Source organism: Monodon monoceros, unplaced genomic scaffold (genome assembly GCF_005190385.1).
Source record: "Monodon monoceros isolate NGI ecotype Baffin Bay Population unplaced genomic scaffold, NGI_Narwhal_1 Super_Scaffold_20, whole genome shotgun sequence".
Lineage (NCBI taxonomy): Eukaryota > Metazoa > Chordata > Mammalia > Artiodactyla > Monodontidae > Monodon > Monodon monoceros.
Window position 1 is genome coordinate 31659692 of NW_021703777.1, and position 13154 is coordinate 31672845.

Sequence of the window (13154 nt, forward strand, 5' to 3'; positions counted from 1 at the left end):
TTCTTTTCCGATTTGCATTCCTTTTATTTCTTTGTCTTCTCTGATTGCTGTGGCTAAAACTTCCAAAACTATGTTGAATAAGAGTGGTGAGAGTGGGCAACCTTGTCTTGTTCCTGATCTTAATGGAAATGGTTTCAGTTTTTCACCATTGAGGACGATGTTGGCTGTGGGTTTGTCATATATGGCCTGTATTATGTTGAGGAAAGTTCCCTCTATGCCTACTTTCTGCAGGGTTTTTATCATAAATTGGTGTTGAATTTTGTCGAAAACTTTCTCTGCATCTATTGAGATGATCGTATGGTTTTTCTCCTTCAGTTTGTTAATATGGTGTATCACATTGATTGATTTGCATATATTGAAGAATCCTTGCATTCCTGGAATAAACCCCACTTGATCATGGTGTATGATCCTTTTAATGTGCTGTTGGATTCTGTTTGCTAGTATTTTGTTTAGGATTTTTGTATCTGTGTTCATCAGTGATATTGGCCTGTAGTTTTCTTTCTTTGTGACATCTTTGTCTGGTTTTCGTATCAGGGTGACGGTGGCCTCGTAGAATGAGTTTGGGAGTGTTCCTCCCTCTGCTATATTTTGGAAGAGTTTGAGAAGGATAGGTGTTAGCTCTTCTCTAAATGTTTGATAGAACTTGCCTGTGAAGCCATCTGGTCTTGGGCTTTTGTTTGTTGGAAGATTTTAAATCACAGTTTCAATTTCAGTGCTTATAATTGGTCTGTTTATAATTTCTATTTCTTCCTGGTTGAGTCTTGGTATGTTGTGCATTTCTAAGAATTTGTCCATTTCTTCCAGGTTGTCCATTTTATTGACATAGAGTTGCTTGTAGTAATCTCTCATGATCTTTTGTATTTCTGCAGTGGCAGTTCTGCTTTTTCATTTCTAATCCTATGGATTTGAGTCTTCTCCCTTTTCTTCTTGATGAGTCTGGCTAATGGTTTATCAATTTTGTTTATCTTCTCAAAGAACCAGCTTTTAGTTTTATTGATCTTTGCTATCATTTCCTTCTTTTCTTTTTCATTTATTTCTGATCTGATATTCATGATTTCCTTCCTTCTGCTAACTTTTGGGTTTTTTTGTTCTTCTTGTTCTTCTTTCTCTAATTGCTTTAGATGCAAGGTTAGGTTTTTTATTTGAGATGTTTTCTGTTTCTTAAGCTAGGATTGTATTGCTATAAACTTCCCTCTTGGAACTGCTTTTGCTGCATCCCATAGGTTTTGGGTTGTCTTGTCTCCATTGTCATTTGTTTCTAAGTATTTTTTGATTTCCTCTTTCATTTCTTCAGTGATCACTTCGTTATTAAGTAGTGTATTGTTTAGCCTCCATGTGTTTGTATTTTTTACAGATCTTTTCCTGTAATTGATATCTAGTCTCATAGCGTTGTGGTCGGAAAACATACGTGATACAATTTCAGTTTTCTTAAATTTATGAAGGCTTGATTTGAGACACAAAATATGATCTATCCTGGAGAATGTTCCATGAGCACTTGAGAGAAATGTGTATTCTGTTGTTTTTGGTTGGAATGTCCTATAAATATCAATTAATTCCATCCTGTTTAATGTATCATTTAAAGCTTGTGTTTCCTTGTTTATTTTCATTTTGGATGATCTGTCCATTGGTGAAAGTGAGGTGTTAAAGTCCCCTACTATGAATGTGTTACTGTCGATTTCCCCTTTTATGGCTGTTAGTATTTGCCTTATGTATTGAGGTGCTCCTAAGTTGGGTGCACAAATATTTACAATTGTTATATCTTCTTCTTGGATCGATCCCTTGATCATTATGTAGTGTCCCACTTTGTCTCTTGTAATAGTCTTTATTTTAAAGTCTATTTTGTCCGATAACGAGAATTGCTACTCCAGCTTTCTTTTGATTTCCATTTGCATGGAATATCTTTTTCCATCCCCTCACTTTCAGTCTGTATGTGTCCCTAGGTCTGAAGTGGGTCCCTTGTAGACAGCATATATATGGGTTTTATTTTTGTATCCATTCAGCCAGTCTGTGTCTTTTGGTGGGAGCATTTAATCCATTTACATTTAAGGTAATTATCGATATGTACGTTCCTATTCCCATTTTCTTAATTGTTTTGGGTTCGTTATTGTAGGTCTTTTCCTTCTCTTGTGTTTCTTGCCTAGAGAAGTTCCTTTAGCATTTGCTGTAAAGCTGGATTGGTGGTGCTGAACTCTATCAGCTTTTGCTTGTCTCTAAAGGTTTTAATTTCTCCATCAAATCTGAATGAGATCCTTGCTGGAGAGAGTAATCTTGGTTGTAGGTTTTTCTCCTTCATCACTTTAAATATGTCCTGCCAGTCCCTTCTGGCTTGCAGAGTTTCTGCTGAAAGATCAGCTGTTAACCTTATGGGGATTCTCTTGTGTGTTATTTGTTGTTTTTCCCTTGCTGCTTTTAATACGTTTTCTTTGTATTTAATTTTTGACAGTTTGATTAATATGTGTCTTGGTGTGTTTCTCCTTGGATTTATCCTGTATGGGACTCTCTGTGCTTCCTGGACTTGATTAACTATTTCCTTTCCCATATTAGGGAAGTTTTCAACTATAATCTCTTCAAATATTTTCTCAGTCCCTTTCTTTTACTCTTATTCTTCTGGGATCTGTATAATTCGAATGTTGGTGCATTTAATGTGGTCCCAGAGGTCTCTGAGACTGTCCTCAGTTCTTTTCATTCTTTTGTCTTTATTCTGCTCTGCAGTAGTTATTTCCACTATTTTATCTTCCAGGTCACTTATCCGTTATTCTGCCTCAGTTATTTTGCTATTGATCCCATCTAGAGTATTTTTTATTTCATTTTTTCTGCCGTTCATCGTTGCTTGTTTCCTCTTTAGTTCTTCTAGTTCCTTGTTAAATGTTTCTTGCATTTTCTCTATTCTATTTCCAAGATTTTGGATCATCTTTACTATCCTTATTCTGAATTCTTTTTCAAGTAGACTGCCTATTTCCTCTTCATTTGTTAGGTCTAGTGGGTTTTTATCTTGCTCCTTCATCTGCTGTGTGTTTTTCTGTCTTCTCATTTTGCTTATCTTACTGTGTTTGGGGTCTCCTTTTTGCAGGTTGCAGGTTCGTAGTTCCCTTTGTTTTTGGTGTCTGTCCCCAGTGGCTAAAGTTGGTTCAGTGGGTTGTGTAGGCTTCCTGGTGGAGGGGACTAGTGCCTGTGTTCTGGTGGATGAGGCTGGATCTTGTCTCTCTGGTGGGCAGGTCCACGTCTGGTGGTGTGTTTTGGGGTGTCTATGGACTTACTATGATTTTAGGCAGCCTCTCTGCTAATGGGTGGGGTTGTGTTACTGTGTTGCTAGTTGTTTGGCATAGGGTGTCCAGCACTGTAGCTTGCTGGTCGTTGAGTGGAGCTGGGTGTTGGTGTTGAGATGGAGATCTCTGGGAGATTTTCGCCGTTTGATATTACGTCGAGCTGGGAGGTCTCTTGTGGACCAGTGTCCTGAAGTTGGCTCTGCCACCTCAGAGGCACAGCACTGACTCCTGGCTGCAGCACCAAGAGCCTTTCATCCACACAGCTCAGAATAAAAGGGAGAAAAAGTAGAAAGAAAGATAGGAAGGGAGGGAGGGAGGGAGGGAGGAAGGAAGGAAGGAGGGAAGAGAAAGAAAGAAAGAAAGAAAGAGAAATAAAATAAAATAAAGTTATTAAAATAAAAAATAATTATTAAGATAAAAATTTTTTTAAAAAGTAAAAAAAAAAAATTGGACAGATAAATCCCTAGGACAAATGGTGAAAGCAAAGCTATAGAGACAAAATCTCACACAGAAGCATACACATACACACTCACAAAAAGAGGAAAAGGGGAAAAAATAATAAATCTTCCTCTCAAAGTCCACCTCCACAATTTGGGATGCTCCTGTTCTTCCCCCCTTCCCTCCCTCCCTACCTCCTCTTTCTTCTTTCTCCTTCCTTTCTTCCCCTCATTCTTCCTACTCACACACATATACACAGCCATTTAAGGGGAAAATCGAAGGAAAAAAAGCATTTGAAACCAATAGGAGAGTAGAATTTTGGTATTCTTATTATTCCTATATTAATAGTCAAGTATCGTTCTTAAATCAATGCCAAGTATCTCAGTTGTTTTCAGTAATCTACCAAAGTGCACAAAACTTGAAATATGATTATGTGAGAGAGCTCATCTGGCAGTATATACACTAGCTAGATACGTCTTAAAACTTCCTCTAATAAGTAATAGTTAAAAAACATGTCTGATAAATTTACTTTCTGGGGCTTCCCTGGCGGCGCAGTGGTTGAGAGTCCGCCTGCCGATGCAGGGGACACGAGTTCATGCCCCGGTCCGGGAGTATCCCATGTGCCACGGAGCGGCTGGGCCCGTGGGCCATGGCCGCTGGGCCTGGGCGTGTGGAGCCTGTGCTCCGCAACGGGAGGGACCGCGACAGTGAGAGGCCCGCGTACCGCAAAAAAAAAAAAAAAATTTACTTTCTGAGTCCTGATGAACCTCTGAGGGGGCTGACAATTTTCTGTTTGTTAGGCTAGCTTGTTTGAAGCCAAAAATGGTGTATGCCATATGCTCCAGCATTTGCACTTTGGATTGCTGTATTACTGTTTTTTTCTTTTGTTCTTTTTTTCTTCCTAAACAAAGTATATCTTTCCACTTCTAGTGCACTCGACAGATTATCTCTGAGAAGCTGGGCCGTGGATCAAGAACTGTGGACCTTGAACTTGAAGCTCAGATTGATATATTAAGAGATAACAAGAAAAAATATGAAAATATTCTAAAACTGGCTCAGACATTGTCAACCCAGCTTTTCCAGATGGTGCATACCCAAAGGCAACTTGGAGATGCATTTGCTGACCTGAGTTTGAAGTCACTAGAACTCCATGTAAGATTATTTGAAATAACTATTGGGGGGTGAGGGGGATGAAAGTGGCAATAGGAGTATACTAAGAGGTAAGTTGTTACATTTCTGATTTGCTGAATTCTTAATAAAATTTTAATCTTGTGGTGTTCTTTAAGCTATTTCATCTAATTTTCAGGAAGGCCCAACTGACTTCTACCAACATAGTGGTCCAGTTGTACCCTAAAGAAGATGTCATCTGGAGGTTTCAGGGCAAGGGAACTTGGTAGAGGAAAGGAAAAAGAGTACTCAGCCTGCTAGAGCCTAGAAAGAATCATAGCTATGTATATAGCTGGGTGTGGGTAAAAAGTAAATTCAGGCACCTATTGAAAATCTCCTGCGTAGTCTCTGAATGTCCTGAGCAAAGAGTAGCTTGCTTGACTGCATTTGTGATACACTTTTACTGAAATCATTAGTGTAAAATTGTGAATTTTAGAATGAAATTATTTTTCTGTATATATCTATATAAGTATTCAGCAAAGCATTATTAACAATTTCTAATAATATCTTAAGTGACTCCTTTTATGTCTTTTTTTTTTCCTCACGTGGAGCCAAAAGGTACAGAAATTCCTTGCCTACAGACTTCTAACTTGCAAAGTTAGTTAATTTAGAGCATTAAATCATTTGATAATATCTAGTATCTTGGACAAAGAAAGTTTGGCTACAGATGACAATGTTGAGAAAAACATTGAGATTCAATTCTAACTGAGTCATTAGACAGTCAAAAAGAAGAATGAAACTAATATTTAGGAAGCTGAGTTATCATAACAGCTGCAATTATTGAGTATCCACAATTTCAGTATAATGGGCTAGGTGCTTTATAACCATTATATCATGTAATTTATCTAACACTGCAAGAAATGTTATCCCCTATTTATAGATGAGGAAGTTGAGGCCAAGAGAGTTTACGTAGTTTTTATAAACTCACAAAACAAATAAAAGAATTGGAATTTATATCCAGGCCTTTTTGTTTCTCCATGATCTCTTCCTTTTTTAAATAAGAATTAATAGCATTTTTTAAAGTATTTATTTTTTGGCTGCGTCGGGTCTTAGTTGCAGCACACAGCGCACAGGCTCTTTGTTGAGGTGCGCAGGCTCCAGAGCAAGTGGGCTCAGTAGTTGTGGTGCATGGGCTCTCTAGTTGTGGCGTGCAGGCCCAGTTGCCCTGTGGCACGTGGGATCTTAGTTCCCCAACCAGGGATTGAACCAGTGTCCTCTGCATTGCAAGACAGATTCTTAACCACTGGATCACAAGGGAAGTCCCTTTCCATGATCTCTTGCTGTCTCTTTAAATGGAATCTTTAGGTGGTCTGTGACCCAGAGAAAAATCCCCACAGTATGGAGAGAGGTAGCCAGAGTATAGGGTCTGGGGAAGTGCTGCAGTAATGTTATCACTGATGCTATATTCAGTAGAACCTATTAATTATAATAGTTAACAGAGATTGGGGACTTACTATACACTAGATACAGTGGTTTATATGTGTATTAGCTCATCTAATGCTCAGTCTTAGCTAGTAGTACTTTTATTATCTTTCTTTTACAGATGTGAAGTCCTTTGTTTTTTTAAACAGAACTGAGAGGGTAATCCTCAGTATTCAAGTCCATTGGACCCAGTTTGAATTTTTGAGTTTTTTATTTGAGCATTTTTAACTCTTTGTAAGGATTGGTATTTCATGACTTTATTCTTTCTTGGAGGTCTTCCAATGAGAAAATTTACTTATGCTTTTAATAGAATAAAACTTGTTATCTTGCAGCTACCATATGGGTCCATTGGAAATCAGACACAATATGGGATCTTAATGATCCTATTTTCCTATATCTTAAAACATTTTGCTGTTTCACCATCTTAGGAATTATTTCGTTATTACTCATCAGTTTTTCCTACCATGTTAAAAATGACTAAGACAATAAGAAAACGAAAGAATGACAGCATTGCCTTGAAGAATGATACAACAGTGAGATAAATACTTTTTGTTTGTTTGCATTGCCAAAAAGAAATCTGGAGAAACTATTTATGTAGTTGTTTGTTTGTTTTTTAATGTTCATGCAACACAATTAAGAATTTTGGAATTTTTCATTTTTGCACATAATGGAAAGAGACTACAATACCAGATGAATACATTTCACAATTACTACACAAATCAGAAGATGACTGCAAAAAGATAGCAGTATTGACTCTTAACAGTGATGGCAAAATTGGATAATATCAGTGAAATTGCGGGCTATAAGTATTCCAATGATGATATCCTACGTGAATTTTCTTAAAGAGTCATTGAATAATAATGTATTTTTAAGGACAAAAGGAAATACGGTATTGTGTTAGTCAAGATTCTCCAGAGAAACAGAATCAACAGGATACATAGCTATATAGAGATTTATTTTAAGAAATTGGTTCACATGATTGGCAAGGCTGCTACATCCAAAATCTGTAGGGTAGGCCGGCAGGCTGGAGACTCAGGAAAGAGTAGCAGTACAAGTCCAAAGGCAGTCTGCTAGCAGAATTATTTCTTGTCCAGGGGAGGTCAGTTGTTGTTCTATTAAGGTCTTCAGCTGATTGCATGACACCCGCTCACGTTACGCAGGGCAGTCTGCTTTACTGACAGTACACCAATTAAAATGTAAGTCTCATTCAGAAACACCCTCACAGAAACATCAGAATAATGTTTGACCAAATATTTGGACACTGTGACCCAACCAAGTTGATGCACAAACTGTCCCAGGTATTTTCATTTAGTGAGTTGTTCAACAGGAGCAACTCCAACAAGCAACATTTTTTTAAAGAATCTGGACCATCCTGTTTTGCTAAGAAGACATGATATTACTTCTTTTATGATGTTTATGCACCAAAATATACTTGATATATTTGTTAGTGAACAAATGCTGAAAGTAAATGCGTATACAAAAGTGATTTGAAGGAAATATATAGAAATTTTTAAAAATTCATTGAACATTCTAATTGATATTTATAAATGTAAAAGTAATGGTAAACTAGAACCTACTGGAGATGAATTTGAAATCTGGAATCAACATTTACAAGGAGGATGTTTTTGTATCATTCAAGGTTTTCCAGAGAAAGAGCATCAATAGGAGATAAACACACACACACACACACACCCCCAAAAGATTTATTTTAAGGAATTGGCTGACACTATTATAGGGATTGGCAAGTCTGCAATCCATAGGGTAGGCCAGAAGGCTGGAAACTTGGACAAGGTTTCTGTGTTACAGTGTTAAGACGGAATTCCTTCTTCTCCAGGAAACCTCAAACTTTTGCTCTTAAGACCTTCAGCTGATTAGATGAGGCCCATCATGTTATGGAGGATAATCTCCTTAAAGCCAACTTTAAACCACGTCTTCAGTGTTTATCATCGTAAATGTGGATCACATCACAAAATCTGCACCTTTGTAGCAACATCTAGACTGATGTTTGACCAAACAGCTGGACACCATAGTCTTATCAAGTGGGCACATAAAATTAACCATCACAGTCCACCCTTTGTCAACTTAGCAGCACTTATATGCATCTCTTTAAACCACACTTAATCTCCAAATCAAGACAATAAAGTCTTACTTCCACCTAATGTGATACAACTATCCTGTGTACTATCAAAGACACAGCAACTCTTTCCCTAGAAGATGATGCAAAGTCCTTGGGTGAGGATCACTTTTTTCCTTGATCTCCTGAAACTTAATACTATGGTGTTAAGTTAACAATAGCTATATATCATGATATAAAGTTAATATATCTTATGTGATAAGGGAGGAAAGATAAGAGAGGGAAGAAAACAAAGGTACTTGCTTTACACACACACACACACACACACACACACACACATTCATAACAAAGTAAGGAAGAAGTAAGAATTATAGTCCTCATTTCTACAAATGGTCACATGGTTGTAGCTTCTTCCATTACCCATTCCATACTGCATTTGTTCTCAGGTAGCACCTCAGTCTGTGGTGGTTCTTTGCCTGGTGAGGTGACCCAAACCATCATTCCTGAAAGGTCCAGACCATTAGCAGTCCTTCCTGAAATGGGCTGTTGTAGTTTTCCATTGAAATTAATCACAGGACATGGTAGTAGTAAGGGATCGCCTGGGTTCCAGGCTTACTCTTCCTTACCTCCATTGTGGAGGGGCAGTCCAAATTCTCCTTGGTAATCAGGATCAGTCACACCCGCCAACACAGTAACTCCCTTCTTTGCCTGTTGGTTCTTTTTGAGGAAAAGTTTATAGAGTACAGTAAAGAGCTGAGGCCCACTTCCTTCCACCTTATGCCATATTAACTGAGATTTCTGGAAAATACATAGTGCAGGGGCTGGCACGTAGTGGCACTAGATAAATTATGATGGTTATGATAGCTGTTGTTGAGATTGTGACATTTGGGGGTTGAGGAAGAATTTATAGATTAGTCCAGTTTCTTCATTTTCTAGAGAAACAACCAATATCCAGCAGTAAAAAAGTCAAATCTCCTGAAGGGGATAGGAAATGATATATATATATTTTTTTTTTTGCTGTACGCGGGCCTCTCACTGTTGTGGCCTCTCCCGTTGTGGAGCACAGGCTCCAGACGCACAAGCTCAGCGGCCATGGCTCATGGGCCCAGCCGCTCCGCGGCATGTGGGATCTTCCCGGACCGGGGCACGAACCCGCAGCCCCTGCATCGGCAGGCGGACTCTCAACCACTGCGCCACCAGGGAAGCCCAGGAAATGATCTTTTAATGAATGCCTGTCATCTGTCAGAAACTTTATACAGGTTGCCTTGTTAGACTTCCTGTCAAGCTTGTAAGGGAATTATCTTCATTTTATTAGTAAGGAAATGGAGGCCCAAAGAATTTGAGTTATTCATGAGAGACACAAATCCATTGAGTGGCAGAATCAAGGTATGAATTCCCAAACTGTTTGAATTTCCAAACTGTTTACCATTTTATCACATGCCTTCCTCCTAGTTCTGTTGTACCATGGCACCTTATTAAATTGCATTTTCTCAATTTAGAGGGTAACATCTACATTGAGATTAGGAAAGTTTCCACAGTCCGAATTACTATCAATTGTCAATTAGTTCTTGTGATTCTAGTTTTTTTGTATTATTGTTTAAAATAACTCATTTGTGATTAATTAGGTAATAATATCTATTACTAAAACTAGGTGTTTTAGGTCCAATCATATGCTTCTGTTATTTAGTCCTAATGTATAAGTTGAATGGGAAATGGTGGTCATTTATATTTGGTACATTTACATCTGATAAATATTGTAAATAATGTAGGAGCTGCTGAAGAGAAAAAAAGTTCAAGTGTTTTGAAACTTCATTCTCTCTATATATAAAGCAAGTAAATTTTTAGATCAAGGAATTGTGTTGGCCTTTCTTCTTCACTGACAGATTAGAACTACAGCCCTGTTCTTGATATGTATACCCTTTGACTATTAAAATAATGTGTAAAATACCCCTGTCCAACTGAGAATACTAAAATAACTTATCAACTAAATGAAGTTTGAGGCATGTTTTATTTTATTTTCATTGCCAAAACATATTTAATTATTTATAATGCATATACATATGTATATTTATTTATTTCTAGTGTCCTAATTGTTTTGTAACATTCACTACTATGTCTCTTGTACCTTACTATAAAAAAGCTTTTTTATTTTAGCCAATTAAGTTTCCAAATTATGCAATAAAATCTGAAGTTTTATGCACATTTTCATCACAGAATTATGGGCGAGATTTACACTCATGAAACAGAACAGTGTCCATTTACTCCTCCTGTCTGCTTTGAATTTAGGGCTGTTTTTCTCATCTGTAAATATAGGATTCCAAATTCTGCTGTATAACATATCAATCTGCAGTGATTTCATCTTACAGTACTCTGTTTTTTTTGTTTATTTGTTGTTAGTAAAAGCACAGCTTTCTAGGTTATATAGATCTCCCTGTGGCTAACTTAGGACTTCTGGCATTTTCAAAGTTAATGTGGAATTGTGGATGTTGAGAACTTTTAGCAATGAATAGTGTTACAGGGCTATGATACAATGACATATACTTTGTTATACAGTGAATAGAAAAACTATGATATTTATATCCAACTCAATTTCATATTTTTCTTCCTCTTATTTGGTGATTTTTTAATTTTGCCTTTTACCTCTTAATGAACACCAAAGAAAATAAGAACAATTGTGTGAACTCTTTCTAAGATTTTTTTTAATGTTTTCTCCTATATTCTATTTCCAGTAACATTTATTTAGTCTTCAATATTGTAACTTAGCTTGTAAAAATGGTGCCAAAACTCTTCAGCTTCTCTGCCTTTTATTTTAGTTTTTACATATATTGATTGACAGTCCTCTTATGTAATCCTTATCTGCCAATATTTGCAAATCAAGGGCTCTACAATTTTGAAGACTGAGTTCCAAGTAAAGAGTTACATGGACCTCTCTTAGACGGAAGATGCTTTTAGCATAATAAAGATAATTTTACTTTCTGTATTTATTAATTATTGAATATTCTATCACCTGGAAATTTAATTGTACCTATAGCACTAACGTTAAATTTGCATCTTCTAAAATTCTAGTTCATTTAATATTACATTATTTTTTTCAGCTGAAATTTAAAAATGTTTTTAACAAACTCACAATTCTCAAATTGAATGATATATCTTATAATAAGATATGATCAAAGTTTTTATTTGGTCAGATGCGTTCCTGATAATCTGTTAACTAATCAAACTTAGACTGGAAAGCTTTCTCTGCTCAAAATTTAGAGTTAGTCCTTGCCATTCATATGTTAAGGAATCATGTGTAATGTTTGCTAAGCTAAGACTCAGTTTATTCAGAGAAAATGAACTAAAACTGGTGTTGAGTGATCTTTCCTCAGCTGTTTGTCCAGATAGATCTGAGCTTGGGAGTCAACTGGTTGCTAAGTTTACAAAGAAATGTGTATTGTTAATATTTATACTTTAAGGAGATTCAGTCAAAACACAAAAATTACAATCTATTTTATGTCTGAAAGTTTTAGCCAATTGTTACCTAATTTGGTTGTGAAAGTTAAAGTTTCTCTGATTAATAATCTGCTATAGTTTTCTTCTTAACAGCTGTGCTTACAGTATAATAGAAACAAAACGTAGAAATGAAAATAATTTTTCTAGTACAAAGTAGTTTCACTTTTTAAAATTATTTGATTTTAGCTATGCCTCAGAGCTGAACAATTTGGTTTATTCGACTTTTTCTGTAATTCTGTAGCTAGTTGTGATTTAGATTCCTATTTATTTATTTAAACATTGAAAGAGAAAACTTCTAGAGCTAGATTTCTAAATCAGATATTTTCCCAATAGTGATATGTTTGAGATTTTCTTTAGTAACATTTACTAATTTGTAACTGGATAAATTAAGATGACTTTTTTGTTTTAGGAAGAATTTGGCTATAATGCAGATACACAGAAACTGCTGGCTAAAAATGGAGAAACTCTTCTAGGAGCCATTAATTTTTTCATTGCCAGTGTGAACACTTTGGTGAATAAAACAATTGAGGATACATTAATGACTGTGAAACAGTATGAAAGTGCCAGGTAGGTATAGATTTTCATTATATTGTCTGTTTTACCAGGTGGTACATAATTTGGTTAAGGTTTTGGGTTGCAAATAAGAGAAACTGACTCTGGCCAATATGGGCAGAAAAAGAATTTATTAGAAGGTTATAGGGTAGCCCACAGAGCTAACAGAAAGGCAGGAGAACAGATTCTAGAAACAAGCAAGAACCAAAGCCAAGTTAATGCCTCAGAAGAATCTAATTAGGGTACTTGATGCTGCTACAGCTCCCATAAATAAAAATTTCCAAAAGCTCCTGAGTACCTTGCTTTATTGCATTGAGAGTATCCGGTTGAGCGCTGGCCATGTGCCCAAACCCTGCCTGCTAGGGAATAGGGAGGTGGAGGAGCTCCCGGCTCCAGCTTCCTTGGAAGAGGACAGGGCCTTGTGTTCTGCCAGGTAGATACCAGATGCCCTTTCTGATCTGGCCTAAGCCTGCCTCTTCAATCATACTACCACTGCTTCCCTATAAGCAGTTACACTGCTTCCGCAACAGCCAGACTCATAGTTTCAATTTCTCTTGAATATACTAGCTCATTTCTGCCTCCATGATTTTGTTTATGTTGGTTATTCAGATTATAACCAGGCTTCACAATCTTCCAAATTTTACCTTTTACATAAATTAAAGTATTTACCTTATATTTTCATAGTTGTTTATAATGCAGTGTTTTCATACATCTTTTTTTTTTTTTTTTTTTTTTTTTTTTTT

The 13154-nt window shown here is 36.6% G+C and overlaps 1 protein-coding gene across 7 annotated transcripts in view; it reads left to right on the forward strand.

The window, feature by feature from the left end:
- ARFIP1 (ADP ribosylation factor interacting protein 1) overlaps positions 1–13154 on the forward strand; it is a 128175-nt gene that overhangs the window by 77197 nt on the left and 37824 nt on the right. For all 7 annotated transcript variants that reach the window (XM_029235340.1, XM_029235342.1, XM_029235341.1 and 4 more), the window contains 2 exons: positions 4635–4856; positions 12269–12426. In XM_029235340.1, coding sequence (XP_029091173.1) covers positions 4635–4856; positions 12269–12426 — 380 coding nt within the window. The remainder of the gene's footprint in view (positions 1–4634; positions 4857–12268; positions 12427–13154) is intronic.